The following is a 22,018-nucleotide window of genomic DNA, read 5'->3' on the forward strand; positions in this document are numbered from 1 at the left end:
TATGCTACAGACAGGCAGCTGGAACACAAGTTTGTTTAATAACAAGAAAACAATTTGTTAGTGTGATGAATGTACCTGCACATGGCTGCAGATGAGAGGTAAAGGGGTATTGGAGCAAAATGGTGCAGATCATCAATCAGTAATAATGTCCCATAAATGTTGTAGATCATCAATCAATAATAGTGTCCTATAAATGTTGCAAGTAGATCATCAATCAATAATAATATCCCATAAATGTTGTAGATCATGAATCAATAATAATGTCCCATAAATGTTGTAGATCATCAATCAATAATAATGTCCTATAAATGTTGTAGATCATCAATCAATAATAATATCCCATAAATGTTGTAGATCATGAATCAATAATAATGTCCCATAAATGTTGTAGATCATGAATCATGCAATAATAATGTCCTATAAATGTTGTAGATCATCAATCAATAATAATGTCCCATAAATATCGCAGATCATCAATCAAAAAAATAATGTCCCATAAATGTTGTAGATCATCAATCAAACAATAATGTCCCATAACTGCAATTAACTGAAGAAATGCACACTGTTCCCTTTCCTCAAGTTCATTGTCCACTTTTCTTCCCTGGAAATTCCGTTTCAGTGCCAACATTTCAAAGTCTATTTTTATGTTTGGCAGAAAAAGCACTTATTAATTCAACAATCTGCCAACAATTCAAGTATAAAATAAATTTCCCTTTATCAATAATTCTGCCATGATCGCTGTGTATGTTAGGACTAGAAGAAGTCACAGAATATATGTATATTCCTGTATGAAGATAATGAAATGGCAGAAGCTAGGAAACAGGGTATTAAAACTTGTGTAAACTATTTATGTTACTGATTAAAATGATACCAACAGTAAGTCACAAGGTCGGCCGAAATTGTCGAACTCAGTCGGTCAGGATTTCCCAATTCCTGATGACGTTCGATGATATCCTCCTGGGGGCCCTGCAGTTATTTTACAATGCCTGTTTTGGAAATGTGTAAGACTATTTCAGATGAGTAAAACCGTGTATTTTTCTTCGACGAAAAACCTACCTTACATACGAGCTCAAGCTCGCAGATACTATAGTAGGTTTCATTGCTTCTAATGCCACCGACCTTTATCCACTCGATCATAACAGTTCAAACTTTAGCATAGGCTATAGAGGAATCATTCAAATACAAGCATTGCTACAGTACATCATAGCTTTTACACAAAGTTCCTGACACAGCTATCAGCATTCACATACACATAATGTGGGGGAAAGCTGGAAGGCTGCTTAACTTTTACTTCATGTTCATGGTGGCAGTTCTACCTCATAGTGGATTTGTTTTCCCAATTTAGAAGATTCTTTTAAGTTTTATAAAAATCATGGATAGCTCCTTGATGATATATTTAAACTTGTTGACTGGCCATAGCTTGTACCCACAAGCCTTCCAACTTCTATGTTCCTTTACTCATGATGCCACAACAGTTTATAGTCACTCACCAATAGCATTGATCTGCCATGGCTACCATCCTCCTTATAACAGGTTGCTAATCAGCCCTAAGACCTTGACTTCACCAGTGAAAGTGTGATTACAAAAGTTCATTGGAATGCAAGTGTTTTCCAGCTTCTAACCTTAACCTCTCTTTCTTTTCGAGACTGCCATGATAAAGAATCTACATAATTTATTGACATTGTATGTATTGCACCCAATCCCTCTTTGGGCCTCCGTTTTTGAAAGCAAAGTCCCTCAAGTGAACTATGACCTGTACTCACTGTTACTTAGTTCCTTTTTCCCTTAATGCTGTTTTTAGTACTTATCAACTATAGTCTTTTGACAAACCCCACAGGATGCTCTGTGATTATACTAACCTTTGCAAGGTTCTGCTTGCAATTAATGACACCATTGGGATATTAAAACTTTGAAACCCCTTCAAATGTAGCTTCTGAAATGCCCCCAGTATTTGCAAAGTCTTTCCTTTGGTACTAAGAACTGAAAGCAGTGTCTTATGCAAGGAGCCAAATTCTTAAGCTTATTCGATCAGGTTACTTATAGACTAACTAACACACAAACTAACACACACAAATCTTTGGGGCATCAGTAAATACAGGAATCAATGTATACAGATCGATATTAGTGAAGTTTCCTTTCATTTAACGATTTGGAATTTTCAAGTTGCTGCTTAGTTGTATGTGATTATAATCAGTCAATCAAATATCTAAGGTGTATGCCTGGAAAATATTAAGATCTCTTGGTAAATCAAGTAACAATTTTTCAACAAAATGTGTACTTGTTCATTTTAAAATACAAATAGTTTGTGAAAATTAATCAATTCTGTATATTTCTTTACCGATTATAACCAATCAATTAGTCGTAAACTGGAAAAAACTTATTAACATTTAACTTTTAATAATTCAACAATTTGTGGCAAAGTGATAAATTGGTCATTTAACATAAAGTGAGTATTTCAACATCTTTTCTGAAAAGAAAGAAAGAGAAGAATGCTAAAAGTGATCCTATGGAATCTAATCATTTTGACAATTTGCAACAAAATGGTAAAATACTTACGATTTGTTTAGTTTAAAACTATTTTCCAAAACGCCCGGTATTAAAACGATTGAATGACTCAACGGTTTCCTGGATTGAATTTGTAGAACTATATAAGTGGGCAATTTAGCACTTTTCAGAAACTTGATGACCCTAACTATGTGATCTTTTTTAAAATTTTGATGACACCTTTAAAGTTTTTATGTTTATTGACTTAAAAAGGGAACGATATCTACAAAGAAAAAGTACATTCAGAGACGCTGTACAAAAAATAATAATAAGTACATACAGTACAAAAAGTTCATACAATCAAGAAATGTCTTAATAAAAAGCTTTCTTAAAGAGGTGAGTTTTTAATTCACGCTTGAATCGTTCAAAACTATGAATATTTCGAAGAAAATCAGACAATCTATTGCAAGTCATGGGGACTGCTATGGAAAACGATCTGTTTATAAATGTTTTACGATTGGTTACTGGAATATCAAGCACAATGCCCACGTCAGCAGATGAAGAACGTAAACCTGGACAAACTTTGCAAATAGTGATAAGTTCTGTTAAGTTCTGTTATTTCCATAAATGTGCACACATCTTCAGAATGGACTGGAATCAGTAAGTGTCCCTGCTATAAATGTACGTATGATGAAAAAAAAATAATAATCTAGGAGACATATGTATCTCTTGAAAATAATTGCTGATCAATTACGATGACATTTTCAGTTAATTGTTGGTTTGTTAAAGGACAAAAATTAATTTTGATGAGTTGTTAAAAAAATAAATGTTGCTATCAGTCTAGGTTGTATTTCTTTACCACACGCTCTTAATTAATCGTGAGAAATGGCTAAAATATCTTCTGAAAACCATTGTTTAAAATTGGCAGAAATTGGCAGAAAAAATATTGCCTTTTTGTGTTTTCGAATAATTGAAACGCATGGAATAGTTTTCTATATAGCAGATGTGAATGTTGACCTACAGTAATTAAAGGTTAGGCTTTTGAGGGTCATTATTGTTTTTAGCATTAGTATCAGTAAGTGGGTTTAATTCCTTTCTCAACAGTTCCTGTATTAGTGCTATTAAGTACAAGATCTGCCTTAAACTCGAACTGGTCAGCACTCTTGTATCCGCAGCAGTCTTGGTAGCATGTAGTAACTCTTGGCTGTACTATTTCTCTGAGGAGCTTTGACGTCCACATTTAATGGCATAACCATATCACATGGTGTTGACCTCATAATTTACATTAAAGTTGCACTATAGAGACTATGTCAGAGGTTATCACTACATGCTGATGTACATGCTGATGGTGTGTGATCTCTTAGCAGTTCTCTTCACTTTTAGTTTTTAGTGTACGCCATGAGAACAAAGATCAGCTGCACAGCCTCAGTGATGACCTCTGATGACCTCTATAGTGCAACTTTAATGTAAATTATGAGGTCAACACCATGTGATATACATTACAAAATTACTGTTCGGTCCTTGCATTGCTTGTATAGGGCCGTAGAATGTACAACTCACAGTTATTATCAGGTCCATATAGATTGCGACACATATATTCAAAAGTCAATGTAAATTATATTACCAAATGCATCTATTAACGTCAGTACACAGTCAGTGGCGGAGCTAGGGGTATTGGTTAGGTGGGGCGAGAATGGTCTGTAGGGGCGCTTTCGACACTATCTAAGTGGAGCGCCACCACAGGTTGGCGCGGAGTGTACAGAAATTTTTTGAGTAAAGATACTCCCTAGATCGCCGGAAATGACCCTTTCCAGGCCTTGCTAATTTGCAGATATTGTGACAAATGTCAATAGGTAGATGAGAGCGCAATAAAAAAGTCAATTATCGCGAATGAGTAAAACGTGGTAAAAAGCTGAAAAGGGCGCCAGCTGTCTGTTTGAGTCCGTCAGGGGGGGGCATCCGCCCCCCTGACTGTATGGACGCTCCGCCACTGTACACAGTGTAGAATGAAATACATTTAGTGTACAATATTGATAGTGTTAGTGTGACACAATAAAATACAGTGCAATTTACACGATGCATTTATTGTAAGGTCAATGCCATGTATAAGGTACATCTACATTATACTGTCATATATATATATATATTGTGCATAGTGTTACAAAATGAATAATGGTTAGATTTGTACCCATAATTTACACAGTCATAATAGTGTATAGTAGTACACGATATATTACTATAAGTATATTGTGTTCATGCATAATAATTTAATACAGGGCCATTATAGTGAATAGCAATACCCATATATTACTATAAGTATATTGTGTTCATGCATAGTAATTTACTACAGGGCCATTATAGTGAATAGCAATTGTGTTCATGCATAGTAACTAAATACATTGCCATTATAATGAACAGCAATACCCAATATATTACTATAAGGTCAGTAATTTGTGTTGAACACATAATCTATCACACTGTCATTTTTGTACATAGTAACTGTGCACACTAGGTTTATAATACAGTCGATGTGCACATCAAATATACAGAACGAGATACATAGATTTCATTACAGTGCATATAATACGCAATACATTTATTGTAAGTTCATGACAGTGTATTTTACCAAACACATATATTTTTAACAGGTCAGTGGCATAGATATAGAACGAGATATGGTTACCTCTATATAAGTAAGGTATGTAAGGGTATGTAAGGTCGATGGCAAAATTAAAGTGCAAATGGTGTTACTGTTGCGAAGGTCAGTACACCTCATAGTACATTGTACATAATGCAATTATAAGGTCAGTAATAAGACATAGTGCAACATAATAGAACTGTCGTGCATTTATCTTAGTAACATGTGGTATTCAATATATACAGGGATGTGCCCACGCTGGGCGGCACTGGGTGGCCCCGCCCAGCACTAAAAATTACCGCCCAGCACTGTCTTAAAAATCGTGAATCCTGCCCAGCACTATTTACATCTAAAATCCTGACATTCCTAACAATATATTCAACATAAATTGGGCCTAGCTATGCCAAAATCATACAGACTAATAATGCATCAGTTACGCATGCGAGAAACATTACTTACGGCTCTCAATCAGTCCCTTGTAAAATCTCTTTGAAACAAACTAATAACTTTTACCAGGTACGTAATATATTTCCCCCCAAAAAAAAATTTAAAAAAGTAAATTGTTTGCAAAACTAGTACTTGTGTATGTGCTTAAAAAGCTACACAAGTGCTAGCATTTGGCATCTGAGCACCTTCAAAAATTTCCCAAAGGGGAGGGGAACCCTCTACCCCTTAGACGACACCCCCTCCCCCTTAGACCAATCCCCCAGGATGGCGATCAGTATACCAGGCAATCAGGAAATCCTGGGCACATCCCTGTATACATAGAGGCATAAATATGCATTCCATAATATCACTGGCACTGCAACATATTGTAGAGCTCTTTAGTCATTGATTGGAAGGTCAAGAAACAACAAAAACAACAATATGGCAATTTATTAGAAGGTCAATTGAACATATATTCAGTAGTACATCTTTATTGTTAAGTCCATATTTATATTGCATAAGGTCACTACTCAGGGGTACATTGTACAAGAGGTACGTAAGTTCAGAAGTAATACACAATGCATGTATCTTCAATTGCAGTAGCTCAATATGTTGTAGAGATATGTTCATAGCGATTTCAAACATTCGGTAGAATCATGGTTGAGATGTTGATTGTATACAAATAACAACAACACAAACTTTGTTAAAAGCTGAAGTACATATGTATTACAAGATAGATAGATAGATTGAATGATTGATTCATTGATTGATTCATATTCATTCATTGACCCATTGCTTTATTCACTCATCCATTGATTCGTATATTTGTACACTCATTGATTCATTGATTCACTCATCCATCCATCCATATATGAACTTCAACAGTGTGTTTTAACAGTCTACAACAAAGCAAAATTAATTTTGTGCTTAAAGTTATCTTTTTAAGAGACAGGCATACGTCATTCCACATAAGACTTGAAACTCATCAATACTTCTCCTCAGCACACTGCAAAGATATGATAGTTAAAGTCTTGTCCAATTAACAAGCACAATAGCCACCTTTAAATATATTTGTTTTATGATGACCTTCCTAAACTAAAAGCACAACATCCTGTTGCCAAGCCGGACTGCAATCGAATTATAAAGCACAATAAAAGGCTGTCCTTAAGCATCTATAATGCTCAGGAACCTTTGTATTATTACATCAAGGAAAGAATTATAGACTATGTGTAGATCATAGTAGTTGAAGCAACCTGTAGCAGATCACTGTTGCCCAAGCGCAGTAACTAGTTCAAACTGCTGTGTAGTGATTAGGACTGTAAAAAGTTACATAAGCATTTTGAGTTGACTTTTTTTGCTCACTCCTTCGTTTTTTTAATATCTTTGTTCTATTTTATCCTAAAAACCCAAAACGGTGTTGTTGAAACTCGGCAGTTTTGTTTAAAATTTTAATGGAAGAAAATGTCAAAAATGGTGAAAGTGTCCGGTTTGACAAATGTTTGAGTAATCAACACTGTATATGGCAACAAGGTGTTCAGGTGACAACAGGCCTAGAATTTCACAAGCCTTGTTTAGCCACTTGTAAGATGTAAGATGTAAATATTAAAAAAATATGCTACTGGCTAAAATCAAGTTCTCATTGGCATTTCCCTGAATTACAACACACATGTTCACATCATTCTGTGCAGCTGCAGGCTTTAGAGAGAAGCCTAATAATATTTGCTGATCAATATAATGAGCAAAAATGATGCGGCTTACATTGTAGCTGCAAAGATCATGCAGATTATCTGAGGATTGTTAACTGACTTAACATTTGTTTATGATTTTTATGTCTACTTGCCAAAAAAATGCAAGTACCTTTTCCTTGTTTTCCTCTGACAAATGTCAAAATCCACTGGCGTTTAGCCTGTAAAATGGCCAAAATTTCAATACTTAGACAATGTCTCAGGTTCTGATACCACTTGGCACTTGTTATTAGTTTCACAGATGATCTAGGTTTCAAGAGGAAACCACGTACACACTGTGCAAATACCTTTACAAAGTAATAGGGGAAAACCATATTTTTGTGTCATTCTGTTTGGTTTCAATGACAAAGGCAATACTTTTTTTTTCTTGCGTTTTATTTTGCTATGTAGAAGATTGGGTTATATGTTGCCAAACTTTTAAGATACTGATGAATTTTCCATTTTAAAGCTACTTTTGTCAATTAATTGGTCACAAAACCCTTATGTTTCCCAAATACCCTGCCTGTTAAGTTTTAAGGAAACGGACAAAATGGTTTTCCCATCCGCCAATTCCGTTCTTACTTTGTTACCGTGTCGATTAACTTTTTCCGTTAATTAAGTTCATGTGAAAACTAATTACGACATTCTTACTTCTACATTCTATAAATCGAAGGAAACTATACAATGTGTGTATGTGTGCAGCTTATATAGTTATTACATATGACAAAAATCTTCTGTAGGGTAAAATGCAAGCCAATTTGTTAATCAATTAATTATAAAGCCATTAATTTCTGACGTCTGGTAATCCTTTAGTTTTGTTGGTTATTAGCAAGTTATAAAGCTAGATGTTTTCAGAAACCAACATCTTTAATATATACCTTCACTTCGCTCCTTACCCCCCCCCACCCTCTCCCCCCACCCTCTCATAAGCTTATGTGCATCAAATGTACACAGTCGATAATTTAATTACCAGTTACGACCAATGTATGCTAAAGAGTGGTGAAAACTAATGAAGTTTTTAATAGCCAAGATATATACTTTCTGAAAGCTCACTTTTTTCTTAGATCTTCGGTCAGGAAATTGATGATGTCAATATAGTACATCCAAAAAGTTCATGTTGATGGATGTTAGAGTGTGTCTATCACTCACTTAATTCCTGTTTGATACAATTTAAAGTGATATAGTCAAAGATTGAGAAATCATTAACTCGTTCTTAAAGGAACTTAAAGGAAGCTGTGAGCAAACACATCAATACTGATTTTCAATATTTATGAAAACATAGAAATAAATACAACTTACCTGTGAAGTAGATATTTGCAGTTATATTGGTTTCCAGAAATATCACCAAACCCTCCAAACATTGCTTATATGCTAAGATTGTAAAAGATCAGACTATTAAATGCCGGAGCACTCATAAAAAAGTTTCTCAACAAAATAAACATCAATTAATGAGTATAAAACTTTTGCAATCAAACTTTGAACATGTTAGTTTTTGTCCAGAAATATTATAAGTGTTATTAAATATTAATATTGCAAATTGAAAAGTATCAAAAAAAAATGTCAGACTAGATAAACTGCAATTAGTTATGTGGGATTTTATGTGGGATTTAAAAAAAAAACATTTAAAAAAAAAAAAAGGCTGTACTATTCTCAATGTAAAAGCCTTATTTTAATAATGTAAGATAGTTAAATAATAAAATCAAGAGAGATATGTGAATCATGTCAAGACTGATAGGATTGAAGACACCTGAATTGTTTTAAAAGGAATCACTGATTTAAATTATATTTGCTATTCATTTCAAACTGAAATAATTTCCATTTGTTGTAGAAGTAAAAAATAGTCGCCATACTGAAGACTCGAGATATCTGTCCATTCTTATATTTCTTTGGTGATTAAACTTGACTGAACTCCAGTTGTCACAGGATTATAAGATTTTTCCAAGAACATGAATTTTCAATTACTCATAAATGACAGACATTTGAGGAGTCACTTTAAATGATGCTTTGCAAGAATTGCTTATAACAACAGAAACCTGAGTGGATAATTCCCCATTTCCACATCATCCCCTCTTGGGTTGCTTCTTTCCACCCTCTCTCCATCACCAATCAAAGCTATGGTGACCTCCCTCAAGCTCCCAACCAGTAAGCAGGTGCTAGCACTGACTCTGTACCCTGGGTTTGCTTTAACAAATTAAATATTGCAACAATTTATTTGGTCCTCTCCCTCTCCTGATCCTCTCCCACTCACTTGCCCTCTCCCCTACTCGTCCCCATCCCCATTCTCTTGATAATTGTCATGCTCCCACAGAAATCTTATAGAGTTTGCTGCTAAATCTCATGCAACTCCAAAAGCCTTTAATGGAACCAAATACTTTCGTGAAGATCATTTTAATTATAGTATAGTCAGCGACACCTTCCACTGGTATAATGTCAGCAATTATTTTTACTTTGTACCATGACCTCTTTAAAACATGCAATATTGTGATGCAATGAAGGATATATATATAGTGCACTCCACACTGTGTTGTCTGTAAATTGGTTGGTATTGATGACTATTTAACTAACATCTAATTTTCTCTCTTCCTGTCTAATATAAATAGGAAGGAAGAATCATCTATTTCTAGGGCAGGATGCTGAATACAAGCTAGACAGTAGCTTTTCCTTATATGTATATAATAGGACTTTAACAGTAGCTAAAGGCCAACTTTAGGCAATAAAATGAAAAGTATATGTTGCAGCAAGAGGAGATAAGCGCAGGAAACCATCTCCTCCATGACGGTCAAGCCTGCCTGTAGAAAAACAGTCCTCAAATTCACTCAAGTATTAATAATGTGTTACTCGATAGCATATAAACTACCCCAAATACTGCCATTAGGATTCATTCCTTGAGCACACCTAATTAATTTACTAGCCACCGTATGATTGTAAACACAAGTGCTGTAATGGCCAGCACTACTTTCCTGTGTGATGACAAATTTGGCTCCACCACTGAAATAGTACACTATATCTTTATCATGAAGGTGTGCAGAGAGCATTCAGTATGGCTAGCATGAACAAGTGGGTAGATATTCAAATATCCCCTGTTTTTGGCCCCAAAACAGGGGACTCTGGTGGTATTTGCTATAGGCAGGGAAGATTGTAATGTCTCCCTCCCCTTCTCAGCTCTCCCTCCAGTAATTTTGACCAGAGTCATAACTATCTGCAGGACGTGGTGCTACCACAGGAGCATATGTCGTGGTTCTTGTACAGCCCTTTCATATCATTTACCCTCCGTGACGGTCACATTTGAATACCACATTTAGTTGTCATAAATCACCAATTCGTAATAAACGAAAGCTCTCATAATTAATGGACCATAGACTATCAAATGTAACAGAGACTATTAATGACGTCGTCCGTAACATTGAATCCAGATGAATGGCAACTCCTATAACCACTTTCACCTTGTAATGAATCATATCTGTAACAGATAATAGGTTAAACATTCATGATCACAGGATGTTGTGTTTATAATTAAATTTGTTAAACTTTTTTTTCTTCCTTTTTTTTTTTCCTCTTTGAATGTATAAGTATCGATAAAAGGAGACACAAACCCAACCGTCATCATTAGTCTGGATAAGCTAGAGATATTATAAAATATGAACAACTTCCCAAAGCTAAGAGAAAACTTATTCCCATGTGGGATATTTGACAGGTTTAATGCTGCTTAAAATACAAGGTGAAGACTTGAACAAGTCTAAATATGACATCAGCAAGCCACATGTGCTTCAATTGTTAATTGTGTTTTTTTAATTTTTTTTTTATTGTATTACAATGTTTGTTTTCTGTATTCAGAGATGGTTTTTGCATGTTATGAATCTAAAATATTGAAGTAGGGCCTACTTAGCATGACCTTAAAATGGGCATTGGTTTTGTTCTCAATATTTTTATTAATTTTTTATGAAGTGTGCTTAGTTGTAGAATGGGTGTCATATTTATGTTCAAGATTAATCCACTTATTGTTCCACAAATATTGACAATTTCTTTTTTCTTCCAAATTTTTTGGGCCACACCCTAACATTTTCTGGTGACTCTGGGTAAATTTTTAATATTCTAAAATAGTGATTTTGGATCCATTGAGTTTTACAAGTTCATGAATTTTTATTACAAACTTACAAGCAGCAGTTTGTCAAAAAGCGTCTAGCAATTGTCAAACTACCCCTACATTATATAAACTGAGAATATGTTTGATAAATGTAGGTGACCTTTTCTTTTGTGTCATTGTGTGTGTTTTAATTAACTTGGAAATTTATTGAAAATATTGAGCTTTGCATTTTACATTTATATAGTAGGCCACTGATAGGACAAAGAATCTGGCAACAAACTTTTGCAATATCATGAAATCATTCATTATATTTGCCGATAAAAAAACACTTGCTGAAGAAAGTCTAGGAGGGTAGGGGCAAGGGGGAGGGAGGAGGGAGGGGAGGAAGATGTGTCCTCCAGCCAAATGCTATCTTATTTTGTTAGATTTAGATTGTTAGATTCTTTTTAAATTGCCGACCAAAGAGAAAGATTGCTGTAAGAGTACATATGCTTGCCTTTATGATGTATAGGGCAGCTTGATACCTTTTATTGCATATTTCACAGTGTTTTTATGAACGTCATTATCATTCTATTTTATTTATTTTTGTTCCGTTTGAAGGAGGGCTTAAAGTTCTTCATTTACTTCAGAGATCATCATGAGTATGAGCTGGAAGCAGACACACTGGAGGAGAAGGAGAAGGTAAGACTGATTCATTCCGACCTAAATCAAAGACCTTACAGAATAATACAACATGGGGCCTGGGTGATGACCAAAAGGAACACATTTGACCCTAACCTTTTGCTGTGTTTGTAAGAACCGAGCTTATCATGACAACAATTCACAAAAGACTCACGATCAAGGATGATCTTAAAAAACTTTTGAAAAAAACGTTGGGATGGAGTTGCCCTATTGCTTGGATATTTAAGTGTTTAGAAGGTACCAGTGTCTTGTTACCATAGCAATGCTATCTATTTTCATCGGCAGATTTGCAGACTTCTGCAGCTGATCATTGAAAACAACAAGTCCAAAGCTGGTAACCATGTCGCCAGGTCTAAAGACATTCATAGTCACGTGACTAAGTGTCAAAAGGTCATTCAAGAAGGCTTCCTGGAGAAGAAAAACCACAGTCTCTACACAACATGGACAAGGTTGGTAACATGTGGTCGTAAAACGGAACACAACCAAGTCTACTCAATTTCTTAATTTGGAATGTTTTGAAAGCGAATAAATTCTTATTTTCTTGCATCGATGAACTCTGTTCTAAGACGTAATTGTGTGGTTATACATGTACGCAATAACTGTCTTGCTGTATTTGTGCTCTTTTTAGCCGTTTTGTTTTTAATCTTAAAATCATCAGTCTGTGCATCGCCCTTCATTAGTTAATCAGTCTTAATTATCTTCTTTACCATTTTACAAATATTCTTCACCGTGGTCTCTGTCTTGTGGAACAAAGAATTGTGAGAAGACAGATAAGCTAGTCTGTCAGTGCTGGTAAATATCCAACCCAGTTTTGTACTGTCACAAAACATTGAGCCCAGCATTAGTACCTACTTACAAGTACCAGCTATGAGTACAGGGCCTGGAGTAAGAGGACTCTTTCCTATTGAGTACAAGAAAAGTGTATGTTTATACCTGTAGATGAACAGGAGTACAACGAATACCCCCAAATAACTTTGGTTACCCCTGTAAGTCTATAAACATATTTCTCTTTTATTTTACTGCTTGTACTACAGACGTTGGGTGCGCATCAGGAAGGGAGAACTATCTTACTACAAACCAGACGATGAAAACCAACAGGCATTGAACATCGTACAACTATCCAAGGAGATCAACATCATTAAGAAGCTTGGTAGTAACGGCTTCAGCATAGCAACCAGGAAGAAGGTCTACCAGTGAGTAATGCCATCTTTTAATTGGTCGGACCCTTAAACTATTCCTTGTGTCATATGTTCTACATTAATATATATTCATGTTCTACCTATGCATTTGGCTACAGCTTTACCACCTGAAGATTACATGAAACAAAATCATATATGGCTGTAAATTTTTGTATTTAATGCAACAACCCCAACACAGGTTGAGAGTGGGGCAGGGATGGGGGATGTGGGGGAATTTCCTCCCACACCGTCATGCTATGAAAACTATTTGTAAGCCATGCCCCCTTCACCTCCCCTTGCTATTTGGGGGACCCTGAAATGTATTATAAAGTTGATTTGCCTTTCGAAGATGATACTGAAGGCCTCATTATGAAACTTACAATCGTTGATATTCCGTCAGCTATGCGCTATTTATCTGGAGTGCATCAGTGCTGAGCTCAGTATTCATTTCAGGGGAGTCTTGGGGGAGCGAAGAAGTCACTTGAACATATGGAGATAATGCAATGCAAGTTTTTCTTTGTCAACTTGGTAAAACTGATACCATAATTGATACTAAGAAGTTTTGTAATCTTTCTAATAGTCGTGTCTGCTATTGTTTGCTCGTTACTCCACATATTTAAATTAAACAGTATATTCTACCATTATAATTTACCAAAGGTTTTTATTTCTGTGTCTTTAATTCAGGTTCCGGATTATTTCTTCAGGATCCAAAGGAAAAGATATCGAATTACAGCGAGATGAATGGTTCAAGGTACAGTACGCACAACAACAAACACATTTTATGCTCTCAAATTTACCCTGGGTATGTGCTCTGTTATAAACTACTACTCTATTAATTGCTACCCATAATTGTGCAAGTCCCCAATAATCACTTCTTCAGTTAGGGACCCGTGTTTATACTAGTCAAATTAAGTAAATATTCTACATGCAGAGTGAATGGAGGGTAGCATTGGACTTGGTCTTTATCTAAGATCATCTTTGCTCCATCCCTACACCTCCCCCCACCCCACCCCACCCCACCCGACCACCCCAAATATCTTTAACTTCTCATCGTTTGTTTTAATACTGCTTCCAGATTTGTCAGTTATGATTTACCATGTACATATAAATCATATCTTTTTTTTTTAACTCAGTATAAACTGGAGAGATTGATTGCATTTTTCACCACAGGCCCTCCTCTTCTGTAAATAATAGTAAATTCTCACTATTTGGACTAGAATATTAAGCTAATATGGATCATTGTTAGCTAAATAAACTTAGAAGGATTTTTTTATGTGATTCCACCCGATATATATTTGTTTTTTTATCTGCTAATTTTATTTGTTATTCTTCTTATATTAGGCCGTGCAGTACGCCTGTGGGTATCATCGTGAGTCTATCTCAGGGTTTAATGATGATGTGTTTGCTAAAGAAACTACAATATCACCATCTGAAGTTATTGATCAGAGCTACCAACATAACATCAACCTCACTCTCAGGTCCTTTTATACAGTGAGTTGCTTGTACTGTAACATATATTGTATTGTACCGTACCCTTCTGCGCCTTACTGTACTATATAATGTAGACTGCGTTAGGCTATACTGTACTGTCACATACTTCACTGTACTGTACTGTGCTGTCACATACTTCATTGTACGGTCATGTATACTTCACTGCACTGTACTATCACATACTGTACTGTCACATACTTCACCGAACTGTCACATACTTCACCGAACTGTCACATACTGCACTGTACTGTCACAAACTTTGATCAATGCACTGTACTGTCGCATACTTCGCTGTACTGTCACATCCTTTGTTCACTGTACTGTCACATACTTCTCTGTACTGTACAGTACCACACTGTGCTGTCACATACTTCACTGTACTGTACTGTCACATACTTCGCTGTACTGTCGCATACTTCCCTGCACTGTACTATCACATACTGTACTGTCACATACTGTACTGTCACATTCTTCACAGTACTGTCACATACTTCACCGCACTGTACTGTCACATACTTCACTGTACTGTCACATAGTTTGATCACTGCACTGTACGGTCACATACTTTGATCACTGCACTGTACTGTCACATACTCCACTGTACTGTACTATACTGTACTTATGCTTGTAGTGTAGTCTACTATATGTACTCTATTGTACAATTATTGTAGTGTATTGTGTTTTGTACTATGTTGTGTTGTGCTGTATTGCAGTCTACTGTGCTATACTCTATGTACCTATCATTCTATTCTCTGTAACCACAAAAGGCTCATGCAAAAGTAGCAACAGGCAGCTCCCAAAGTTGAAACCAGGGCCAGGAAGTGATGATGAGATGATGTCATTATACTTAATTGCAACACTAGCTCATTCTAAGTTCAATCCCTAATTGCGTAACACGGGAATCCCATTTTGTGTCAGGAAATTGTTACATTTATCAATTGCTTTATATATGAGGAAATGTTAAAGGTTCCAGCTACCAGGGAAAATGCTAGTGTTGCAATTCTGAGTTGTTATTCCTGTAATTTAATATGAAACTTTGATCATTGGTGGATCTTTGATTACACTATTTTTTTAAAAAGAACATAAATGTTACACCTTTTATGAAGACAAACTAGTAAACAGTCAGTTGAGAATCTGAGTTTAACTTGACAACATTGATGCATTATTAGCTGACTCAAATAAAAAGCTTGACTCATCTGAAGCAGTCAGGACAAAATTTGAAGGAATCAAAGAAATTGAGAACTCAAAATATTATCGTTTGGAGTTAAAAATGGGACCTATTGATCAAAGGAATCAATCAATCCTTTTGAAGCTTTCACCGTCAGTAACTTGGCATTTGGTGAGTCAGAAAGATTCTTTTAAACTGGATCTATGACAAAGGAAACTTAAAAAAAGTTAAAAGATATTTATTTTGATTTGGCACCTTAGTATAAAAAAAACTCAAATTTAGTATCTGTATATCTATCTATTCACCTATCATAAACGTAATGTCTGTGATATAATGTCTGTGACTAATTTTCAAGGATTGTCCAGTCTTTCAAGACTACTAGATTTATGCATGGTTCCCTATGTATTCGGGAAATCTGGAAAAGTCTGGAAAATGTAAGGAAAAATATCCTTTCTTCTTCCAATAGGATATAGCCAAACATCTCACAATTGTGTTTTTTTTTGGGGGGGGGGGGGGAAATTTTCTACATGGCATCCATTACACATTGCACAATATACAAAATTTGAAAAGTTTGCAAACAAATTGCTGTCCTTCTTATAGATACTCTGATTTTGTGCCATTAAGGAGATTTTTAGATACAATCATGTGACACACTGGCAGACAGATTGCATGGGGCAGGAAGGCAATGTGCCCATCTGAGACTTTCTGCGCAAAGAAATTGGTTTGAGTTTAGCATAGATGTAGTAACAGTGGTTTAAGGACTGTGAGATTAAGATTAACAGGCATAAATTTAAACTGTTTTCATTGGTAGCATATTACATATTAGAGTTTGCATTAGAGTGAAGGCTCCATACGACACCATGAAACATGTTTTCATCTTGAAGAAGTCTGTAAGAGGTCAAGTAAACGTCAGGAAGGAGTTGAGAACATATTAACATTTTAAGAGGTAAACCCAAGAGACCTTTATTCATGACAATTCTTGCATACACCTGTGCAGGCCGTCATTTTAACATTCTTGATAACTTTGTGAAATTTTGGATCTAATATGCATTGGCGGATTACATCATGGAGTAGATGAGACGATTGGAAGGAAGACAAATTCCCTCCTGTGAACAGTCGATGCACATATCGCTCATGTTTTTCTTCCGTAACAGGAAATTGACAAGTTGCAATCGATGATGGGTATTAACGAACTGAAAGATGATGCCAATAGATCGCTGGTGGTGTTGAAACAGATTGTACAGGGGCTAGAGGGGTTTATAACACACCCTCCACAGGGTAACAGCAGGTAAGAGGAGGGGTAATGATACAAAACTCTTTGAAATATCACTGTCATATCTCTTTGGTAGAGGGTTGGTGGTTGTGGGATGGGGGGGGGGGAGAGGTAAAAGTATCTCATTTATATTTGCCAGTGTGTTTTTTAAAAGGAGAGCTTTTTCCTAACAATATATGAACCTTCCTATTTATGTTCCTTCACTCCTCACTCTTCTGTTTCTTTTAATTTTTTTGGTAAAGTGCAAAGACATTTATGGCTGGAATAAGACCCCTGGTTGTAATGAAAAAGGAGTATTTCAGTCAATTTTTTTTATCAAGATCAAGTGGTTTGTATTCTTTAATTATCATATCAGGATGAGCTGTGGAAGTCTCTCTTCCAATAATGAATCCGTCAGTGACCAGTCTCGGTTATCCTTGGGCCAGAGGTGGTCCACGGACACCACAGACTCAGGCCGCCACCACGGAGGTGGGGATATGGGTTCACCGACCCGGATCGTGTCAGATTCACTCTTCCAGAGGTCCAGTTTCATCGAGGGGGCACTCGAACCCGTCATGGAGATGAACAATGAAAACGGGTTGACACCAGTCGATGAGATGGACAATGGGATGCTCAGAGGAGATGGTAAACGCTCCTCTGAGACCCCCGGTGAACCTCCACCGTTACCCCTGACAGGTATGCAGTTTAAGTGAGCGATGCACCTATAACATTAACATACTTGACGAAATTTACTGGAAAACACATTGGACAGATTGAGTAAAGGGGGGGGGGGGAGGGTGGAACAGCCTATATTCAGTTCTTAATGTGTAGATAAATTGGTATTTATTTCTCTGTAAACCTGACATGGCAAGATTTAAGTTTAGCACTTAATTATTACAACTATGTACAATGCTTCCATTGGCGGTTAGGAGGGAAAGGACGGGCAGTGTGGTGGGGGGGAGGGGGAGGAGGTAGAGGGGGGATAAATGCTGCACTTGCATATGTGCAATAAGATGAATCATGTCTACCACATTGAATCCTGGTAGAAGGGTGTATGTTCTGTTTATATAAGTTGTGATCAAAGCAATACTGTGCATTGTTTATAGAAGAAATAAAGAGAGAGCTTAATTTTGATGATTTATATCCAAAGAATAGTGAGAGCAATGAAATAACTTCAATAAGCATCGATAAATATTATGGAAACATTAGTAAATGCATAATGAACATGCAGGAATGTATCTACCATTGAAACTCAGGACACATATGTTGTTAGAAGGGCATGGGTGAGCTGAACTGCATGTAACAATAAAGTGAATATGAAATATCTATTTTATTTCAAGAAAGCACAGTGTAGGTGCATGGCAATAGTTCTATGCTATACAATGCTCAAGTCAGTGTATCCTCCTTGCAATGTAGGCATTTTATTTGACGTTTTTTAGGGAAAGTTATTAAATACGCCAAAAACCTATGAACCTGTCAGAATTGGTTGAAATATGGAAAATTTGATATTTTTTCTCCAGTGGCCTTGGGGGAATGGAGGGTGGGGATGGCAGTTGGGTGCCCAATAACATTTACATTGATGAATATTCATGCAGTGTATTGTTGCACATTTCAGCACAGCTGAACATTAATGGAATGACCTCTGCCCTCTACCCCCCCCCTCTGCACCCTCTACCCACAACTTCTGACCTGTCATAGGCATGCTATATTCTAACTTTACTGCAGAAGTCTGAACCAATAGCCATATGGAAGCATGTGATTAAGGAAGGGTTTTGTACTTGAGCGTGTCCTTGTCCCGATAGGTTGTAGTGATACTACCAGATCTCATCAGTGCATGTGTAACAGAATGAATATTCATTATAGGTGATGGTAGCAACAATATCTGGCAGCATGAATATTCATTATAGGTGATGGTAGCAACAATATCTGGCAAAATGAATAAAAGAGATCTTTCACAATTTGAAAGGGGGTGATTTTGCTTATATATCGATCCTACTGCTTTAATGTTAAATATGCATCGATGTTGATATGTATACACTCAATAGTCCCTTGGCACAGGACATTATTTGGTCTGTAAATATTCGGGACTTTCACCGCATTCAGCTAGCAGGGTTCTGTTAGGTGCAATAACCCAGGAAACAGGATATTGTATGGATGCCAGGATTATCCTGTTGCCCCAAAATGAATTACTTGTGTCAGGGTTCCGTGCAATACGATCAAGGTAAAATTAGTCACTCGTAACGACACTTCCTCTTACAATATATAGATGTATTGGTCTAGTATCAGAGCTACTAGATCCATTAAATCCATTCATGAGGGTCTGTTTGATAGCTTGATATAATTCGTAAGGGTTCTCTCTCCAAAACTCTCTCAAATTAACGACATGATTTGGAATCTTGTCGATAGTGATATGGAAGGGTGGCACAGTAGGACACACATACATTTTAGCCGACATCACACAGTGTTGATCTCTTGTTGGAACTTAATTCTCACAGTTCAGCCAATTTTGTTGTTGTTGTATAAACTGTACTTTGATGTCATGTGTCAAAGCACTTGTAATGTCAGTATGAGCAATATGAATATCATGTTTTGATCAGAAAAAGGATAAAAACTGTCCATGCTGTCAGTAGGAGTGCTTTGAAGCATGATATGTGCGGACAGTATAGAGTGGTACTGGCATTAGAAATATATGCATGCTATATATATATATATATATATATATATATATATATATAGAGAGAGAGAGAGGTATGGATATGCATGTTGCTCATGTATATTCATAGAATATTTCTATTTCATATTTGCAGGTAAACATTGTAGAACCATACAAATAATCAACTGCTGGTGGCATCTACCCTACTTACAATGCATGCTGCTTTCGGCCTGTAACGCATGAAACTAAACATTTTGTTAACATTTTGCAAATGTTAACACAAAAATCCGCTAATCTTATACATCCATCATATCATCTCTGCTCATCTAGAAAACGGCAGCGCCCTACCTGAGAGACCACCATCACGTACCCCCCCACCCCCTCCATCTTCCCCACCCTTGGGAACAAGTGACATTACTATACCCTCATATTGCTTCCAACCAATCAATGTTCAAGCACCAAATTCCGACAGAATAGCCGGGTGGGAAGAGCTCTTGATCTCGAACACAGTCTCCCCGCTGCTCAAGAAACGGCTACGAGATGCCAACCAGGTTAGTCCAACGGCCCCTCTGATGCCTCCGCCGCTTCCCGTCAGAAAGAGCGAAGTAGCCATACAAGCAGACCTGCCACCAATCATGGAAACCAACAGATTTTCAGCTATATCAGAGGGTTGGGAACCCGCTCCCCCCGTACCACCCAGAAACCACTCCTTCGGTTCGAGAAGTGGCATCGTCAAGAAGAAATACCTGCACACAAAAAACAAGACCTCCGGAGCGACGGGCGGTCGAAAATTCTGGAGACCGTTCAAATCAAAATCAAGCTCATCCGTGAATAAACTTGGTCTGAATCCCAACCCCGTCCCGCCTCCCCTACCTCCGAGGAAGCAAACAGGCCAGCCGACTTTCAAGGAACAGTTGTTGGCCAAGATGCCGGCCTGGCAGTCCAAGAGGAGGTCGTCGTCGTCATCTGATAAAGGTGGCCAGCTTAGTGCAGTGGATATGGAGCCACCTCCACTCCCTCCATCCTTATCTCCTAATGCAGCAGTGGATGGTGGTGTAGGTAAGATGGCATGCCATCTGAAAAAATAGAAAACAAATCATCTTTATTCCTGATAAATCATTTCTCAGAACAATATATGGTTTATCAATATCATGAATATTATACAAATTGGGATGATATATACTATGGGCAAAATAATTTTCAATTCGGAATTCAAAATAAATAGTTTAGATACTATGGAGGGGTTGGTCAGTACCTTGTTATGTAGGCATTGTGTCTAAACGTCGGACGCTGAGGGGGCTGCAGTGCCCATTGCAGCCAGGCTGGGTAGGACATAATCTTTTGTTCTCTGTAGCCTGTGTCTCCCAAAAGTGCACTGCTAATCTCCAATTTTTGATATTTATTATGCCTTTTCTGCAGGAAATCTTTGCAGCTGATGCAGCCTTTTACTTTTTAAACGCAGTGCTTTACTCCAAAATGCAAATAACATTTTTAACTATCACCATATTGTTTATTTAAACATAGCAATACTTTTTTACTTCTAATTGTCCTTCAAAAGCTGCAGTTTGCAATTGGATTTTTCTGCCTTACAAGGTAAACTTTAATTGAACATCATAGATTTGATTGAAGTCCTTGAAAAAATTTCTTGGTGGATGAAAATAATGTGTTTGAAGATCTTTATCTCTTCTGGATATTTATCATTCCTTTAACGGTCAGAGATGCGGTATGAAGATAATAAACAAAAGCTGCTTTAAAATATCACATGCAGAATCATATTCTACTAAAAATCATTAATCTAAAATTCATTTTTTAACTTTAGCAGGCAATCATTCAGATTTATGGTTCCTTTTGAATAATACATCATTTCATTTTCATGTTTCAACCATGCCCCATTAGCTTGATATGAAACTGGCAAAAGTATAATCTATGGTAATTGCTGGTGTCTTACTAAAGTTTGCTTCTCTTTAACATCTTTTCTCCAATTTTTGTAGAAAGTCATCTAATAATCTATCATGCTCAACACTTTAATCGTCTAATCCAGAAAATGTTTTACCATGATCTCAAATAGAAATGATTGTTGTATAATAGCATTTTTGTTGATGTAATAGCAGCCTAACAGATTAGCTATATTTGATCATTGTAGCCTACGCTTAACTTTAATCAGCTTACCATCCACATATACTATCATAACTACTACAACTTTGCTATCAATTCATTTCTTTTGTCGTTCTTGGATAGA

At 36.5% G+C, this 22,018-nt stretch overlaps 1 protein-coding gene across 2 annotated transcripts in view; it reads left to right on the forward strand.

The window, feature by feature from the left end:
- The window catches only part of LOC139959860 (uncharacterized), a 49,560-nt gene that overhangs the window by 16,342 nt on the left and 11,200 nt on the right, over positions 1-22,018 (forward strand). The window contains exons 5-12 of one of the 2 annotated variants that reach the window (XM_071957765.1): positions 11,957-12,037; positions 12,323-12,486; positions 13,072-13,230; positions 13,900-13,966; positions 14,557-14,706; positions 17,029-17,162; positions 17,503-17,822; positions 20,110-20,838. In XM_071957765.1, coding sequence (XP_071813866.1) covers positions 11,957-12,037; positions 12,323-12,486; positions 13,072-13,230; positions 13,900-13,966; positions 14,557-14,706; positions 17,029-17,162; positions 17,503-17,822; positions 20,110-20,838 — 1,804 coding nt within the window. The remainder of the gene's footprint in view (positions 1-11,956; positions 12,038-12,322; positions 12,487-13,071; positions 13,231-13,899; positions 13,967-14,556; positions 14,707-17,028; positions 17,163-17,502; positions 17,823-20,109; positions 20,839-22,018) is intronic. The other variant, XM_071957773.1, reaches the window with a different exon arrangement.

Source organism: Apostichopus japonicus, chromosome 3 (genome assembly GCF_037975245.1).
Source record: "Apostichopus japonicus isolate 1M-3 chromosome 3, ASM3797524v1, whole genome shotgun sequence".
Taxonomy (NCBI): domain Eukaryota; kingdom Metazoa; phylum Echinodermata; class Holothuroidea; order Aspidochirotida; family Stichopodidae; genus Apostichopus; species Apostichopus japonicus.